The following is a 19,224-nucleotide window of genomic DNA, read 5'->3' on the forward strand; positions in this document are numbered from 1 at the left end:
TGTTTTGCCTTTTATATTTATGTATGCATAAATGTGTGGGTCGGCTTATATTACACCTAAAGAAAACAGCGTTCAAAGAGTACGGAAATCGAGACTGCAATGCCATCTCAGTACGTGCAAGCAGAATTTGCATACAGGTGGACTTTCGCTGACTTCCAGAAAGTACCTCATGACCATATTTGGGGTAATGACCCGCAGTTTACAAAAACACTCAGTCAGACGCTTCGTTGGCCGTGGGGACATGCTATAGCCCTTTGTGGCTATTCAGTCTTTCTTTTTCTATGAATTATTTATTTATTTAATGTTTATCACGGTTCTGCTGCGAACCACTGCGCCCTTGAGGCTTCCGTGGCTTTGCCACAATTCTTTTTCTTAGCCCGCTCCTGTAGTTTCGAAGCAGCCGAGGCGGCAGATGTACCCATCTGATTTTTAATGCCACGTAACGCTGACTGCAGCGCCCGCCTTTCCAGTGGTGTAGCTCGCCCTCAATAGCCTCAAAATTTTCAGTAAGCTTCGTGTCGATAACCAGCATCAATTATTCGTAGCTGCCCGAGCGAAGATTGTGTGCATGCGTGGGTTGCGAGAGGTACAACTGGGGACTTTTGCAGGAGGCTTTCATGGGATCTGGGGATCTCGTTCTAAGGACTCTTGCTTCTATTGTGTGTTTGCTTAGGCACAACGAAGGATGACGCGCTTTGCTCGATCCCCGTGTAAGTGCCGCTTAGACTTCTATGTACGAGTAAATGGGATCATAACGGCCGATACGAATTCGTTATGGCGAAGAGGCAGTATTTGTCATCAGGGAGTGGTTCTTGTCAGTATGGCGCATGCAGCATAAGGTTTGCCACTTCGCAATGCGTCTTCGGCACTCTACCCATGCCAGTGTCATCGGCCACGGGAGGAGTGCGTGTCACTGGGATGGCGTAGGCCCCAGCCTCAGTCAACAACATAATTCTTACCTGCAAATGAATATTTACCAATAAAACGAATGCGCAGTAACAACTTTCCATTATGCATTAGTCTGCGACATCTACCTAGCCGAAACCCCCCTCCCTCCCCTCCGCGATTTGGTCCCCTTGGAAGGCCTCGTGTGAAGCATAAATGAGAACTATTGCAGAAGCCAAAGGAATAAATGATGTAACGATCCATATGGTCAAGAAATAAAAAATAAGTAAGAACCTCTATGAAACACGTGATATGACTAAATGCTTCTTTTTTTTCATTGTTATTTAGATGTGGTGGGGCAAGTGAGTCCACTTATTTTAAGACCCTAGGAGTTTTCCTTTTGTTGACGCTGCTGAGGACATCATTGGTGGTTGAGGTATTTCAAGTATGATTCACGTACCGAGGCAGGAGTTCCATCTAGCTGGCGGCCTCCGTGATTGGACACGATGACGGCCGCTGCGCCGTGGCGATGTGCTTGTAGCGCCGCTTCGGCTGCAACCCGAAGAGCCAGTGTATAGTCAAGCAGCTTGGGCGATTTCTTAGTTTGTGGTGATAGAGAAAACAAGGCTTTCGGTAATGACCAGACTGTGCGTCCCATATCCGCAATGCATGCGGACGCTATTGCTCGCACTATACGATCCCCAAGGTTTGCACCCTACATGCAGACACCTTGGCAGAATATGCTACAGCTGCGCCCTGTGCTTAAGGGCTTCAACGTAATTACAAAATTTAAGACTTTCAGGTATTAATGTTTTAGTTTTCCAGAGTGTGAAGAAAAACATCCACCAACCTAGGACCACTGTTATGCAAATCTGGTAGCGTTCTCTTCTGGAGAAATTGTGACTCAATAATAATAAATTTTTCTGCAAGATTGCTCCGGCAGTTTACAAAAAAACGCATCAACGACTACTCCTAAAACTTTCTCGCTTGCACCTTAATTCCCTTGTTTTGAACTGAATACGAAATTTCTTAACTAACAGACAACAGTTTGTGTATGCTAACAAATTTTTCTGCAAGATTGCTTCGGCAGTTTACAAAAAGGAGGGAACTTATTTATTCAAGGTTGTACGAGTGGTGCATCAGCGGTTTTACAGGCTGTGATATTGGCAGAAACAGTCCTTCTCAGCCGCGATACACCGGAAAACATCGGATTTCCGGCCATGGCCCTGTTTTCCCCAAACACTTCTAGTACTTGCAGCGCTACGGAAATGGCGAATAGACTTGCTGATGCTGGTGGCCCTTCGCACTGTGCTGCACGCAATCACAGTACGTTCATAGCAAGAAAGGTGACTTAAAACGAGCTATTAAGGAATGATATTCAAAGAAATACTTAATTGAGGTACCAACTAAATTCTCAAATATAATAACAAGCGTCCGTGCGGCTTCTGCCGGTAAGCTTCGTCCGGACAAAATACTATTGATCTGGCACCAAACTAGGTGTCACTGATATGCGGACAACCCCTCGAGGACGCGACATAATTGCCAGACCGACGTCGTTCTCTTGACAGTGCGGGAACGTGAGCGTCTACAATCTTCAAGATCAAACAGTGCGCATCGCGAGCTTTGTACCACGTTTAAAAATTACCGCCACTTGAATTTAAGAAAGAAGACTGAAAAACAAAAATTTCATCATTCGACAACCAATTGGATGGCGTAAAAAGTACAAAAACTGTCGGTAGCTTTAGATTTTCGCGCACAGCCTGTAGTTGCAAAGAAAAGTGTAGATACATAGAATCGGTGGGATGACTTCGAGGAAGTTGCAAAAAATCCGTGGCTTTCTGAAGTGCCGTGGTTCCTCAGAACATCTTCTTTTCAGCCTAGTTCACACCTGCTACTTCGAAAAAGTGTGTCTTCATGCTGTGCGTGATTTTAGCGCGTTTAAGTTGACTTTTTTTTCTAATGTACTCTTTTTGTTTCGTGGAAATTTGTCTTGCGGCGAAGGTGTACGCACCTGTAGCTGGCCTGTGACGTAAACGTAACTTTATTCATGCTATGTTTTGAGTTCCACCAGAAGTTAGCACATTATCGACGCTTTTTCAAGGCTCACTATGACTTACAGATGCAGTCGTTTAGCTTTGAATATACGCCCGCATGTACTGATTTGGTTTGTGGTGATTAACACTTTTAACATCCAGAAGTGACTAAGGGTATGAGCGAGATGATAGCCGATTGCTCCGGATGACATTATTTAGGTCTCCTGGGGATGTTTACCGTGAACTTTGATCGTAATTGTACGTGGACCTGTACATTGCTCGTTGGCGTTTCGTAATTCTCGCGCGGGCGCGGTAGCGCTGCACCAGAAGTTGGCGCCTCTGCGTGATTGTATTTCTTCATTTCAATTTCTTTACTTTTTTGTAACGAGGTGTCACTATTTCGTATTATTGACAGCGCCTTCAGGGCACCAAAGCGGCAACGGTAACACTTGTAATGTCACGTGCTCTCCAGAGGCGGCCTCTGTTAGCCATTACATGTGCCCTCCTGGAGCAGTACTTGTAAAAAAAAAACCAATCTATCGTCGCGATTACCAAAGCACCCCGCCACGAAGAAAGCGCCCTGCGACTGCTGCAACATAGCGCGCCCGTGTGAGTAGAATTACGGAACACCATGGAGAAATCTCTCTACGGGCCTCTTGCATTTTGCCTCCATCCCGGCTGCTGCTGGACGCCTGCTCGATATTGGAGGCATGAGAGGCAGCTACTCGCACATTTTGTGTGCAGGATTATAATGGTTGAACAAGGTCGCAAAGGACCGCAGGCCCACTGGGCAGGATTATCATATTTAATGCTTAACGCTGACATTTTTATGTGTCCGGTTAAGGAAATGGGTATCGTATGCATCATATGCACCGTATGTGAACCTACGAAACCACTTACACGTACTTCGACGCTGCCAAAATCTGAAACTCTGGTAATTGCGTGCGTGTTTAAAGACATCGTGTGCATGCGTCGTGTTTCAGCAACACGGACTCCAAACGTGCGCGTGCTTTACCCCTTAAATAATGGTCCTTTTCTCAATTTCTTCCGCAATTCCAACACGACATCCTTAAGGCCAGTTAGCGACTGACGAAGCAAAATCTCGATTGAGAAAACGGTTCCGCAGGACTAGAACGAACTTTTCCGCGGATACCCTCCGGTAGCGTGTTAGCCATCGTCTGCTATGGCGGGGCCAGCATGGGCGGCGCCACCGTCGAGGCCGCACCGAGCAGCAGAGGAGGGAAGGGGTTGGCGCTACTTTTGGAGAGTGAGGGACCTTACGATAGATGGATGGATGGATGGATGTTACGAGCGTCCCCTTTGGAACGGGGCGGTGGGTTGCACCACCAAGCTCTTCATCTTATACTGCTTAATGTCCTGCCTAGGTTAAAACAGAAAAAAAACACTATGAACTCCCAGAACCAAATTTTCTGATCCCCTATTGCAAACTTTGCTTTTGTACGTCTCCGTTTTTTGTCCTTTCCCTACTTTTCTTCCACGAATCTTTCAATCACCTCTTACTAATCTCTATTGCGGACATGTTTACTTTTCCCCTGCTCTCGCTGAACCCAAGGGCTTCACAGAGGCCAGTGGTTCCTAAATCGACCGCTGGGCAGATATCTTCACATTCCGGACTAGTGCCAGATTCACTAAAGCTATCTCTCATCCACCCTATATCGAAGCCGGGAAATGACCACACGAAACCAGCTAACCTACGCCCCATAGCTCTAACGTCAATTGCATGCAAATTGATAGAAAGAATGCTACACACAAGAATGCAGCACTACATCGAATATATACAACCATGTTTGCATCCTGCGCAAGCAGGTTTTCGACCGAACATGGGCACACATCAGTGCCTCTGGTTGCTCCGCATAGTAATAAATCGTAAGTCTCGCAAACAGACGCCTGACCATATTCTTGTAGTCGATATGCGTAAAACATTCGATAACGAGAGACAAGAGGCCGTTTTACAGGAATTGGCCACCATGTACCCAAGCCAAAGAGCATAAAATTGGATCCGTAGCCTCTTCCAAAGCAGACCAATCCAGCTCCATGGCAAGGCACCGGGATGGAGTCCGAAGACCTACTACTTGGATAGGGGAGTGCCCCAGGGCTCCAACCTCGCACCTATGCTATTCAATCTGACCATGACACAGGTGGCAGAATGCCTTGAGCGAGAAACTTCGGCCCGTTTTACTATATACGCGGACGATATAACAATATGGACGGAAGCGGCGGATTATTCCGACATACAGAGCATGCAAACTGAGCTGCAAGCAGCAATCCCGAGCCTTAGCAACACTTCAGATAACCTCGGACGGCAACTTTCGCCAGAGAAGACGGAATTTATCAGCGTAGACGGAAAGAAAGCGACCAACGTTAACAAACAGATCACTTTATACATCGGCGAAAGCGATATTAAATCGAGAAATGAACAAATTAGAATCCTCCGAGCACAGATTGCATGCTGCAACAGCTCCCAGCTATGGATTCGCATACTAAAGCAAAAATGAAGAGCGCTGTTGCAATGGTTAAACGAATGTCGAGCAAGTATAGCGGAGCGCGTCAGAAAGCGTGCCAAACGCTTGCAAAAGCGGTCGCGGTTGGAAGGATTCTTTACGGGGCACCCGTGCACGAATTCTCTGAACGACACCTTGCCGACATCGAGAAGCTACACATGGCAACCCTCCATACGATCACTGGGCTACCGAAGCACACGAGGAACGAGGACTTGCTCAAGCTCGTAACGATTCCACCAATACGGGACATAGTCAATAAAACACGAATTTGAATGCGATCCCGGTTGTAAAACACCACTCAAGGAAAACAGATCATGGCATGTGATAAACAAGTTCATGCCAAACCAGAGCCCGCGGAAGCAACCATAACGTCACTATGGGAAGCATCACTGGGCACACCGAGGCAACAACGCCCTATCGCCAGACGAAACGTGGAAGCTAGAAAAATACTTGAAAAGAGATTGGAACTAAGAACGTCGCAACACACCATTGATATCTACACGGACGCTGCAGTCACAAACGACATAGCAAGCATGGCCTGTGTTAGCACATCTGCACCCCAGCACAATGGCTATCACACATGTCAGCTTCCCGTGGGTGCAAACTTGCACGCTGAACCCTTCGCTGTATGGATAGCGCTCAACACCATTCCCATTGACTTGGGAGACATTGTAGAGCAGAGTGTGCGAAATAATTATCGGATCCTTACTGACTCGTACGAAGCGGTGACTGAATTAACGGTGCCTACGACAGATGATGCTGTGGCCAACGACACCAGAAAAAAAACTAAGAAGAATACAGGACAATGCGACAAATGTTGAAATCCTAGGGACACCGGGGCACACCGGCACAGATGGGGGAAACGCAGCCGTTCACGCAGCTGCCGCGCAAGCGGGTGGGCTTGATTACACGTACTGCTCCTCACAATCCATTTCCGTGGACCAAAATCCATACCTAAATATATTGGCCGAAGGCTCTGCTAGCAGAGCACTGATGCATTACATTCCCACTAAAATAAAAGCAGACTGTAAATGGAGACTATCAGAAGCCACACCAGCACATGTGTTTGACGACAAGGGCGGGCTTACTCGCACGGAAGAGGTTTTTTGAATAAGGTTATCGCGAACGCTGCGTACACACCACACATACTTGAGAAATGGCACCACACCAGACAAGCTAGGATTGCGAACACTTATACCCGATGCCCACATTGCCAGGAATCATGCAGAGCAGACTTGCAACACCTCATTTGGAGCTGTGCAGCTTTTTCGCAAGGGAGGTCGAACATTCAACATTTGCTACACGGATACATTAGAACTCTAGGAATTGGATTACAAACTAACCCTGAAACACAGAAAGCCATTGCGACATATGGCAGACAAAGTGGCCTGTTTCGAGTTGTGTAGAGGGGGTCGACCAGCCCATTCGAGAGCGGCGGAACTGAAATTGCACCTGAGTCTGCATAAAGCGGAATATCAAAGACTCAAATGAAGATGTGATTCAGCCAACAATCCGGGATCCCACATTCCTATCCCTCCTAATCACCGACAGCGGCCTAGGGCCATCTCCTTCCTCATTCATTCCTCCACTGCGAATCCGTTTTTCTGATGCGGCTGAGGCGAGCGCCAGCTGGAGGTATCGCAACGAACCGGGCACGTCGCTCTGTGGTCCCCAAGACACCTGCGCGCCGGCACGCGCAAATGGCGCACGCCGCGGCCTGTCTGTGAATTGTAGAAACACTGGAAAGGGGGTTTCTTTGAGTTTTCGCGTACTAGAATTGTGTTTTTTCGTATATTCAAGTTACAATACAAGAGCTATCAAGTCCCTAGGTTATGTTTGTGTCGTAGTTCACAATCTTTCTGCGTATTTTAGCTTGAGAAATTCAAATTTTTCAGTAAGTTCCTTGCTTCACATGGAGGGCCTGCGTATACACGGTTGTAAAATTGTTTTGCAGGAGCGACGTCCGGCGTAGACACCGTATTTTTTGCGACACGGGCTCCTTAACGCTGTCCCGTTAAAAGCCTCGTCGAGTACTTGGAAGGCCACACCGACGTTGTCCCAGAGATATTTAAGCAAAGATCGTCATCTTTTTCCCTGCCAGACAGCGTCCTTGTAAAGAACTTGTCACGGATCTGTGCGAACTGCTTTCTTGTGCCCTCAGCACAGCGTTCAAAGCTTCTGCAAGCCCTACGTGGCGATCCGTTCCCGGGACCCCTCACACTCTCCCGTGCGCTATGGATGATGCAAGAGAAGTACTACTGGCCGCGCCTGAACGCCGACGTTGCCCGGCCGACGTTGCCCATCAGGACGTGCCCAGACTGCCAGCGGTGGAAGACACCACAATCAAGGCCAGCGAAACTTCTGCTTCCAATCGAGTCACCTTGCAGACCCTTCCAGCAGGTCGGAATAGACTTTTTGGGGCCACTTCTGACGTCAACATCTTCGAATAAGCGGATCGACGTGGCTACTGACTATGTCACCCGTAACGGCGAAACGAAATCACTATACCCAACGGTACCACGGCCCAAGTGGCGAAATTCTTCGTCGAGAACATCCTGTAAGACAGGGTGCCCCAGAAGTCCTGATCACGGACCAGGGAACTGCTTGTACAGCGGAGGTTACTCAACCTATCCGGCACTAGAGCCAGGCAAGTCACCGCAGGATAACCGCCTATACCCCCGCAGACGAGTTTCCTTACAGTGCGTCTGAATAAAGCCCATTTTAGATGGTGCAAATTTGACTGCGTTTTCACACTTGCAAATTCACAGACGCGGCAAATGTGCCATCGGACCCTTCGTGAGTGCCATTTTCCGAGGTTCGGAGTGCTCAACTTCTCTGCGACAACGCATATGCGGCAAGGACGGGGAACCAATCACAACGTGGATCGTAGGTACGTCACTGTGGCCTTCCTACTTAACTGTTGTTTTGATAAAATAACGCAATAAAACACTATGAACTTCCACAAAAACAGTTTCTAAGTTGCTCTACTTTGTTCATACCGAAGCAAACTGACGCCAAGAATAATTCAGTCCTCTACTAAGCGCTCAAAAATGCCCAAAATCGCACTGCCGCGCTGGGCGCAAGGGAAACGGCAATGCAACATTCGCATTTGCGGTAATCGTAGCTGCGAAAAACGCAGTGGATAATCGCACCTTGTGGACTGGGCTTAAGACCCTTGCCGAAGTGGAGCGCATGACTTGGGATGCGGTCCTTCCGTAAGTCGCCTTAGCTTACAATACGGCGGTGCAAGACACAACGCAGATCACGCTGTCCAAGCTTGTTTAGGGAAGGAACTCGACAACGACACTGAACGCCATGTTGCTACACGCTACCAATGAATGTCGACGTCGCCTACTATCGGCAGTGCGCCGAAGAAGCTCCACTACTGGCCTGTCTGCGCATCAAGAGCCTGCAAAGGACGCACAGCCGACACTAAAGTTTTCGACGACGCTAAGTGCAGTACCAGCCTGGCGACCATGTTTGGGTTTGTACCCCGATATGCGACGCTGTTTCGGACCCTACAAGATTATCCGACGTATTGGCACACTCGTGCATGATCGTGCACAACGGCACTTCGCAACAATAGCGGCGCCGCGCACGACCTGAAGTTGTGCAGTTGGTGCGCCTTCAGCTGTTCTACGCCCGCCCGCTGATGGAGTTCGGCACTTTGTTTCTTCGTTGCTTTGTTTGTATATTTATGAAAATTATTGGACACTCCAGGCGCACTGCTGCCATCATCATTGCCGTCGCCGTGATGTTCCGTATAAAGTCCAAGGGCCATACCATCTTCGCCGCGCACCGTACGTTGTATGTGCAAGTGAAAGCGTGCAAGGGTGAGCCGATGATGGCCGCTAAACATCGCGCGTGTAAGGGAGGAAAGTGGGGAGTGCGTCTTCGGTGGTGTGCGAGCCACTCGGGGCAGAAGAGGGAGGGGGGAGGGCATTTTACATTGGGGGCTCCTTCATATGGCGCGCCCGCGCGCGCTCTATCATGAAAGGGATATGCGATGTGGACAGAGTACGCCGAATTCGGATTGCTTCGTACGCGCTGGGTTTTCGCCGCGTAGTTCGCGTTGAAGCGAGAGGCAGCAGGACACATCAATTCGCTCGCTCCTGCTGCCACGCTTCCTCACCCCAGCGTTTTGGAAGCGAGTGCGGTCATCGAGTGAGATGTGTTCATCTTTGCTTGTGCGTGCGTGACACCATGCTTGTTAGTTTGATTAGTAAGTGAATGGTCATAAGTCCACACTGCCGATCAGCTACTACCGTTCCTTCGAATAGATGTATATTAATTGGCTATCTCAATCGATATGCTTCGTCTATCAGACGAAACTGCGACTTTTTCTTTACTCGGATACTCTTGTTTCTCGCTCTTGTGTTTGTTTGCAGCATCAGAAGGATGATTTTTAAGAGGAAGGCATTGGCACATGCAATTGTTTACCAGTCTGGTTAACCTCACTGCCTTTCCATCTTCCTTTCTCTCTCTCTCTCTCTGTTTACATTTCGTCGGTGTCCGCTTTTCACCGGCTGACAAACGCTTTCGGGGCAGGACACGCCTGTATACATTGGAAGTTTTCGGAGTGTTATCGACAGTTTTGTCCTTTGTCTCATATCACTGAAACTAGTATAATCTGATTATTTGCTCGACGCTTATTGTGCAGTACTTTTTGAAAGGCACGTAGGCACTAGCGATTACGCTGGAACTTTCGATAACTCATGTATAAAAGCCGGCGCACTATGCCCGATGATCACATTTTGACGATCGTCAACTGTGCTCGCAACTATCGTTTTGCTTTCTGGGTCACTTGCTTTCGGGCCTCAGGTTCGCACATTAAAGAAAGAGTTACGTAATTTGCTTTTCGCTATTGTGTCCTTCACCTCCACTAGAACGTGACATTGTAGCATACGGAAGAAGTTGAATGGCAGAAATTTCAGCTCAGCTGGTCACACATTAAGACGAAAGCTGTATGAGACTATAGTTCTGCAGTTTTTTTCGGCGTCCGGCAACAGAAACAGACTTAGTGATTTCTAACAAACCTGTGCGGGTGAGGTGCGGTGGCGCAGATGTCAAAATGCGCAACAGATTAGAACGCTCGCCGTGAAAAATAGCGTGACGTCAATGTTATCGCTGTATACAAGCAGGAGAGGTGTCGGCGCTAAAATCAGCTGCGTTATCGATGGGCCGGACCCGTATAATTAGTACACCCGAACAAGGACATACGTAGGAGGAGCGCCGCAAGGAACAGCAACAAGAATGTAAACGGCGCCGGCGTGAAACGACCACAGACGAAGAACGTTCCCGCGATGATGAACGAAAATGACAATCGCAAGCCCGGGCACCACCAAGCGCGCAACAACTCCAGACTCGAAACGCGAAAAATGACCACCATTCCATCTTCACAGAGTGGAATTGTTGTCATTTTTTTAAAGAGAAGAGTATTATTTTGCTGCCAAAGATATGTACATTGTCGGCAAGGCCTCATTTAGGTGACCATTATTACTGCCCTGTTTGTGATTATAATAATGGAAAAACAAAAATAAAATAACGCTTGATTAAGTTTTTCAATAAAGTGGTAGCAAGCAAATTCTGGGAAGTTCGTTCCCATTTTTTTTGTGTGTGTTAAAGCATAGTGCAACTCGCAACTAATTTCTATTATCTTTCTCCATTATTTGGTAATGGAAATTGAATATGCTGTCTTAGTTTATTGCACAATTAGCTCAATTAACTAAATGCAAGCTTTCAAATGTCCATTCATGGATAAATACTTCAAGCCAACGTGGATCTGCAAAAAATTTTCCAAAATGGGGAGAGAAATTTAAAAAATAAAACCTAACTACTACAATTTAATTTTCTCAGTGCATTCTTCTTTGAATACTATTTTTATACGTCAAGGGGCTCAACCGTCGTGTCAGCAGCCTTGTATATGTTCTTCTAGCACGGGGTGTGCACCCCAAGAACTTAAGTTAACAAATGCGGATGCCATATCCCACTCTGACGAAGAAAAATCTCACCGACGATTACAATACTCTCTAATCCGAAATTTGAACGCAGCTCTGTACGTGTCTTCAACTCGCGATACATTCGCTGCGCGGACAACCTGTCTCGTACGGTGCATTGAAAACGAAGCGAAGTGTCACGCGACTGCCTCGCTAATCGGGAGATCGCGAGAGGCAGCGCGTAGGCGACGCGTGGGCGCAATTCACAACAGCGGCTACAGACAGACCTCCGCTTATGCAGCACTTTGTTTCTTTATATGGTGTTAGAGGCGTCATCGGTGAACAGATGACGCACAATACTCTGTCGCAACTTGTAGCCTTGGTTCTTCGCGGGACGCTTTTCTTTACGGTATCGCCACACCCTCCGCCTCCTCCTTCCGCCTCATGGATCTCCTCCATCCTCGTCCTCCGCTTTCCTCATCACGGTATCTTCGCTATCGCTCTCTTTCCTGCACCACTGTTCTCCCCGTTCACTCTTGTTTTTCAATCTTCGCGGTGTCATTCACTCGGTTACGAAGGACGCTGACGCCGACGCTCGCCGATGGAATGGGCGCCAAAGAGCGGCACCTACGCTATAAACGCGCTGTAGTTAACATCAGCGTGATGAAACAAAATCAGACACAATCTAAATTTGCACACCTCGCGAAACAATGATGCCTAACTTCTTGAGTGAAAAATTTACACCATTATAACGAAGGCGAATAACGCAATGAAAATGGCATGTTCCGTGTGAAAATATAAGTGCGCACGAGGGTTACGTTTGCGGGCCTCCTATTTGTGTTTCATGAAAAATGTCGCAGTTTCCCCCGAAAAGCAAAGCATCGATTGCGATGGAAACTCAGTAGACAGTAAGGATACAAAGTAAGGATACTAGATTTATCGGCGGTATGCACTTGTAATATTCGGTTACTAAGTAAATTAACAAGCATGGTGTCACCCGCGCAGATTTCACTCGATGACCGCGGAAACTCGCTGACGAAACGCTGCATTGAGGAAGCGCGACAGCAGCAGCGAGCGAAATGACTTTCGTGCTGCCTCTCGCTTCAACGCGAACTGAGCGGTGAAACCACAGCGCAAACGAAGCCATCTGCGTTCGGAGTACTATGTCCACATCGCAGATTACTTCATCATACGGCGCGCGTGGCCGCGCCATATGCAGCAGCAAGACGAGACGAGTGCACGTACACAGAGCTGTGTATGTATAATCGTCTCGTCCTCGTCATTTGCGCAGCCAGAGAAGAATACCCTCCTCCCTCGCCTTCCCGAAGTGGCTTGCGCGTGACCGAGTATGCGCTCCCCGCTTTCCTCCCTTGCACGCGCGAGGTCGAGCTGCCATTATCGGCCCACCCTCGCATGGTTTCCGTTTCGCATACAGCATATACGGCGCGCGGCAACGATGTTATCGCCCTTGGACTTTATGCAGAACATCACGGTGACGGTGACTGTAGAAATGCGCCTGGAGTGTCCATAGAACTGATGTTGCAATAAAAAGCTAGTAACCGAGTATTGTGTTATTTCCGGAAGCCACTAGACCAGCGTATCTAAATTTACCTTTGAGCCAAATTTCTTAGCTCGAGTTACCTCACTGCACATCGCTATGGTTATGTGAAGTTCACTTATGAGATTAGATGGAATGGCTGGTCGTGTGTATACCATTGATCACCTATTCGATCGATATACCCTTTGTCGCAGGTAGCATTAGCGAAGCTGTCTAAAGAAAGAAATTTTAAAAAATCATGATGGGATATGCATTGATAAGAGTTGCGACATTAAGTCGACAGAGGCTTGACTACCGAACACCGTAGGCTTTAATGTCGTATCTCGTACCACATTCTTAAACCTTTGTTTTTCTTTCAATAGCTTTGCTATCGTTAGCCGGGACACCCTATATATTGTAGCACAACTGTTTAGAGAGTATAGCAGGGTGGCTCATATCACACTGTAAAGTACATGCATGGTGAACAAAGCACGGACTTTTCTTTCAGCAGCAATTTTAGCGGAAAACCAGACAAAGAGAAATGTGCTTCTTGCAAATAGTACTGAACTTCGTTTTCTATGTCAGTCTACCCAAAGTGTAAGTTGGCGTTATGCTGATCTCGGTGGCACTTACAAGCCTTATCCCTCGTTATTTACTTCTCTATCAATGACATGTGTGTTTCCTATCGACTAAACGAATAATAATATGTCCGCGTTCTTCTAGTAAGGAAATGAAACGAAATAAAATAAAATATTTACTTCTCGCATAGTCACAGAGGAGCCGGTAAGAACTGACGCAGGGCAAAACGCTGCTTGCCGCAGCTTGAGAACCATCCGGCGCCCTTTGATCTTGTGATGGCATCTCACAATAACGAAGCATTCGAGATTCATGTAGGCTCTATACCCAACGTGTCAAACTGAACCGGTCAAGGTTGGACCGGGGCTGAATCTTTAGGGCCCAGGCCGAGTACGGGACAGGTTCGAAATCACCAGGCCGGCCTTAGGCGGGCGAACGATTGCACTTTTGCGCTAGGGCCATGTCCGGGCATGAGAAAAACAGCCCGTGCAGAGCTCTAAGTTTAGCACTCTTTTAGGCGAGACAGTCATTATTGCGACGCATCTTCCGAGAGATAGGCGGTTTGTGAAGCACATGTATTTCCCTTTTGAGCATAGGAACTATCTGATCAGTCCTACGTCCATGCGAGGCGTCCATCAAATCTAATCCAGGCGGCCATCCTTCATCGTCTGATGGGCTTCGTGTTCTGACGCATACGTTTTTCCTATTTTACGGGTGCGCGCTGCACAGAGGCCGCAGCGCCGATGAGAAACTATGCGCTTACCAGTAAGGACTCCTTTCACGACTACAGGCAGCTTCGAGAGCCCGCATATCCATTTGATGTCGTTCAGCGTGGCCGAAGCTAGGGTATCGAAGTCGCTCGAATACGTTTCTTGGAGCTTGCATCCGTGCACCTCATCCGAAAATCCTGCCATGGAATTGGCGAAACTGCGGCAGTACCAGAGTCGGATGCTTGAGACAGTAATTGCATTCATTAATATTATCATGAAATAAAATAATTGTACTACTCGTGGGAAGATAAGAAACCGCAGAAACAGCTGATCCGTAACCGCCGCCGCGTTATCGAGTGCTCGGGATTAAGTTCAACGTTTTTCAGAGTGTTTTGTCAGTCTCCAAATTTAAGTGGGCCATTTCAGTTTCGTTACGAGGTAAGTTGTTTGTGGTCAGCTTGTGCTAAACTGACTGCCTCTGTGTTTCCCGAAATGCAACAGTGAATAGATCTCCACTGAAATAAGATCTAATGTTGGAAGTCTATTGCTTTGTATATATATTTTGTACACTAGATCGTAACCATTTTTATTTGTGCTTGGGACAATAATGCTCAATAGCGATACCTAGAAGTATTAGGATGATTCATTCGAGTTGGGGTGGTTGTGAGCATATGAATGTCAAGGCAGTCATTGAGGCGTAATGTCTTGCTGTAGTAGAGGCAGTGACGTTAGATAATATGATCATCATGTGTTCTCTCGCAGACGTTGCATATCGGTTTGGCACGACCCATCTGTGACTGGAATGTTATTTCCGTAGGCATAGTAGGTATGTCACAATGTTAATTCTTCCACCGCTAATTCAGGTAGGTCACATTTAGGAGCGTTTACACGACCGGGGTAGCTGGAGAAGTATGGGAGAGACCTTTGCCCTGCAGTGGGCGTAACCAGGCTGATGATGATGATGATGATGATGATGATGATGATATTTACGAGAGCTGCCCGACACTTTGGTTTAATGTACAGCAATTGGTAGAAGCCATGGGAGACACTGGGCTTCTGCTGGCCAAAACATACTTTGCTGATACTTCTCTTGGCTTTTTGGTGTCTTCGTTCTCTCTTTCCCTTCCTCCTGATTTAGCTATCCTTGGCTATTCGACGACTCAGGCGTCCATCGACGGGTGGTGCAGTTGCGAAGCCACAGACTAACTCTACCCCATTCTTTCTAGGTAAACAATAACGCAACGACATACTAAACAAATACAACAATTCTGTTTTACGAACGTGTGGAAACCTACAATATTTTCGGCGGCTAACGAACACAGATTAATTCAGCAAACTATAAATTATCTCACAGCTAAAATACAAGAATATTCAGCCTTATATCCTAACGAAGGTTTACACTCCTTAGGGTTTATGTTATCCCCAAACAATCATTATCATCTGTGCTGCGTGGCTTTTCTCTAATTTAACACATTGCGTTTGCTTTATTTTCCTGTCATAAACGCTATATCCACTGACACTTCCGTGCCGTTCCCGACCTGCAAGTACCGGGCGCTCACAAAGCGCAAGAGATGTATGACCAGTATTGTTCAGGGACAAGAAAAGTACGCCTCAAATGACGCACAACTTTTATTAAGAGTACACGTGCGTTTGAAGAATCCGAACGATACCTGAGGCCATGCGGCAGTCGTGTCATATAGGGATGATGCAACACGCTGTCTCCGCAGACGGAAGAGTCCGCGGTGACCACAATGGCCGCGAAGCCGTGGGCAGCAGCCCTCTTGACCAGCGACTCGGTGAGTGACCTGTTGCGAAAAATGTACGTCTGCTGCCAGAGAAGACAGTCGGGCGCCGCGGCCCTCACGTCCTCCAGCGTTATGGTGCTCAGGCTGCTCAATATCATCATCGTACCTGCGCCCTGCGCCGCTGTTTGGATTTCAAAATGAACCGTAGAAGATGCGGTCGCTTTTAGAAGAGCAGCTGTGGGGCTAAGCATCTGTGAAGGGATTCATGAAAACAACTCGGTAAGACAAGGACAAACGTGTTCGCTCAGCCAGCCGTATGCTTAAAATTAGGATATAATAGAGCGATAGCAGACTCGGAACGCAAAAAGAAGCGACAATTAAGGGTGAGCGCTGACTTCCAAGTGATGTTGATTAGACAGAAGCATGTACATCTCTCTGATAAATGCCAGTTGGAAGTCACCGCTTCTTTGTTTGTTTCGCGTCTACTTTCGCGCTGGTTATGTCACAATGGAACACCAACTAGCCCACTCTCACTCATTGCTTCAGTATATTTACAGTTCTCAAACTGCCTCGTACGCTAGCCTTGTCATGGCAATCGATGGGCACCGTCTTTTGCAAAGAATCGAACTTCGTTATTCTAGCGTATTGGTACTAAATATTACCCTGTTTTTCCCCTAGCCCGTGGTGACGCGTCCTTCAAAATAGGATTCAAGTAAAGCACATTAGTCAGTGAACCCGCTTCCCATCTCGTCAAATTTTCGTAACAAAGTGGTGACGGAGAAAGAAAATTTATTGATTCGCGATGCGACCTGTGGACAGTGAAAACGTGGCTTGTGACAACTAAAATAAGTGCGCACACGCATTGCGAAAAATTGTTTGCATTGCATTTAGTAAGCTAGTTAGGATTCCCTAATTGTGATGACAGATCTTATTGTAATACGCTGAGGTGTTGCTGAGTAACTACAATTAATGCAAGCTATATTAAGTCTGTTGATAAATACTGCAGCGAAAACTGAAATTTTAAACCAACAAGTGACCGATAAAAGCATTTACCGACGATTGCGATACTTCGTAATGCGAAATTGGAGCTCTGCTATATATGTGTTTTCATATGGCGATATATTGGTTGGCGCAGCAGCAGCCTCCGCCGACCGACCTCCCAGACGACGCGTGCTACTGTGGCGCCATCTCGTAGCCATCGTCGTCGCACTGCGCTTCTCTCCTAATCGATCGCCACAACCTCCTCCTCCGCTTTCTTCCTCGCGTCTTTCATCCCCCACTGCACTCGGAATTCTCTTTTATCTTTCGCTGTGTTGGTTCGCTCGGTTACGGCGATGCTGACGCTTGCCACGAGAGCGGATGCCTTACAGCTGCGCGCTAAAACCTTTGTTCACCATGCTTGTGGACTATGTGAATCGTTTTGTGAGCCTCATCGTTTGCTTAAAGGGGAAAAGAGTGGTTCCATTCCCGAGACAAGCACACGATAAAAAGCAACGTCAAGTTTGCAGGAAATCTGCCCCTGCCTTCCATAGCAAAGTTGCCTTCGAGTTGCCTTCGATTTGATTCCCTTTATCCTAAACACCGCTGCCAAAAAGATGGCAGCATGGGAAAGGAGAACCCTTCATCAAAAAACTGGCAACGCTAGATTCGTAGAAGACACGATGGGATGTCTTACCTTGAGCAGAGCCGATCTCTCCTGCAGGGTTGACCAACTTCTGAGCCGCTGACGGAGACAGCCCCAATGGGAAAGATACTGCACGGCCCAGGAAGGTGGTTGTGGTGTTCACCTTTTCCACGTCCACGAGAATCCGCGGTCGGAAACGCAGCCTGCACAGATGTACCAGATATCACTGTGGTTTAGCCTGAAGACCTTTCCTGTGGTTAAAGAGAGACGCCATGTCCGGCCTGCCCATGGCAAAGACGGCTCCAATCAGTTTCCACAAAAGAGATGACACAAGGCAAGACTATTGCTCGGACCGCAGTTTGAGCTCGACATTGTACAAAGTTACATTAACTATCGAGAGAGCAGCAGGCATGACCTTTCACATTAGCTGCATTTTCAAACGTGCTTCTCACGCTGTGATTCAATATCTTCATGACATAACCCAATGGACGACAACCCTGAAACCTCTTCTGGATCACGTTGCCGGACATGAAGAACATCTGCAGGACGTACAGAAATAATCCACGGGGCGCACTAATGGACGCTCGTAGGAATATAAAGCACAAAGGAATTCTACATCCCGAGCTGGTATGACGTACGTACAAATTCTGTTACCCTTATCACTACGTCCAGCCGGCGTCCGTTGGGAATGCGAATGCTGAGTGCGCACAAGTACCGGGACTTGCTGTGGTCCTTGGACATCTTTAGAATGTCCAAGGACCCAACGGATGACTTGTAACGGAGTTCTAGGCGAGGCGGACTTACGTTGCCACTACTAATGTGACATTCAACACAAATATCCAAAATTCTCGATAATTTTAATGATAGTGTCGGGGGGCAGTTGAAATAGCACACTTGGAGCCAAACCAATTTCAATGCACTCCCATTTTTTAGATCATGCAAACAGAGTCTAGTTGTTACACTCATAGAATTTAAAACTCAATTCAAGCAATCTTGAAGCCGAGCACGCCTCCCCACTAAGTCTCACGGAAACATCCCGTGGCTAAGTTTGAATTATGGAATGACGCGGTAAATCGTGATACTGCACGTCGCGACAGAAGTTGGCCACGCAAAACGCGCTTTATTAGTATGTGCCGCGATGTTCAGCTTCAAAAATCATTGCACTTTTCTTCATGGAACGTCTGTATCTCATAGTATTACGTTGTAGTGACCGTCAAGAAGGCAGCAGCAAAAACTTGACTTTTTATTGGGCGAAGCTGTGCCCTCAAAAACCGGCTACACTAAACGAGCAACAATAACGGCGAACACAGTTGGCCATCATCGAAATCTGACCAGAGGGTGAAGCGCGTCGGTTTTGATAGGTGAGTCATCGAAGGTTCCAGGTTAATCGCTGGTGCCCACGTGTCTTACAGAATGTGCTACACAATTAGCGTTGCTCACACAATCAGATTACACAAGCTTTGGGGACTACAGACAATGGACGGAGCGACCGATAACGTTCCAGAAACTTCCGCTACGTGCAGGGGCTTTCTGCACCGAGCGATTACGTTTACCATTTGTTATCCGATCAGTTTCCGGCCAGTTCGCCCTTTATACGGCTTGCTTTGCTTTGTACGCACTACATTGTTTTTCCTTTGGGGGTTGCGTTTTGGTTGA

The 19,224-nt window shown here is 47.4% G+C and overlaps 1 protein-coding gene across 1 annotated transcript in view; it reads right to left on the reverse strand.

The window, feature by feature from the left end:
- The window catches only part of LOC142558015 (uncharacterized), a 94,093-nt gene that overhangs the window by 41,813 nt on the left and 33,056 nt on the right, over positions 1–19,224 (reverse strand). The window contains exons 3-6 of the mRNA XM_075670184.1: positions 17,620–17,771; positions 15,870–16,125; positions 14,253–14,416; positions 1,346–1,437 (exon numbers count right to left, since the gene is read on the reverse strand). Of these exons, the coding sequence (XP_075526299.1) occupies positions 1,346–1,437; positions 14,253–14,416; positions 15,870–16,125; positions 17,620–17,771 (664 nt within the window). The remainder of the gene's footprint in view (positions 1–1,345; positions 1,438–14,252; positions 14,417–15,869; positions 16,126–17,619; positions 17,772–19,224) is intronic.

Source organism: Dermacentor variabilis, chromosome 9 (assembly GCF_050947875.1).
Source record: "Dermacentor variabilis isolate Ectoservices chromosome 9, ASM5094787v1, whole genome shotgun sequence".
Lineage (NCBI taxonomy): Eukaryota > Metazoa > Arthropoda > Arachnida > Ixodida > Ixodidae > Dermacentor > Dermacentor variabilis.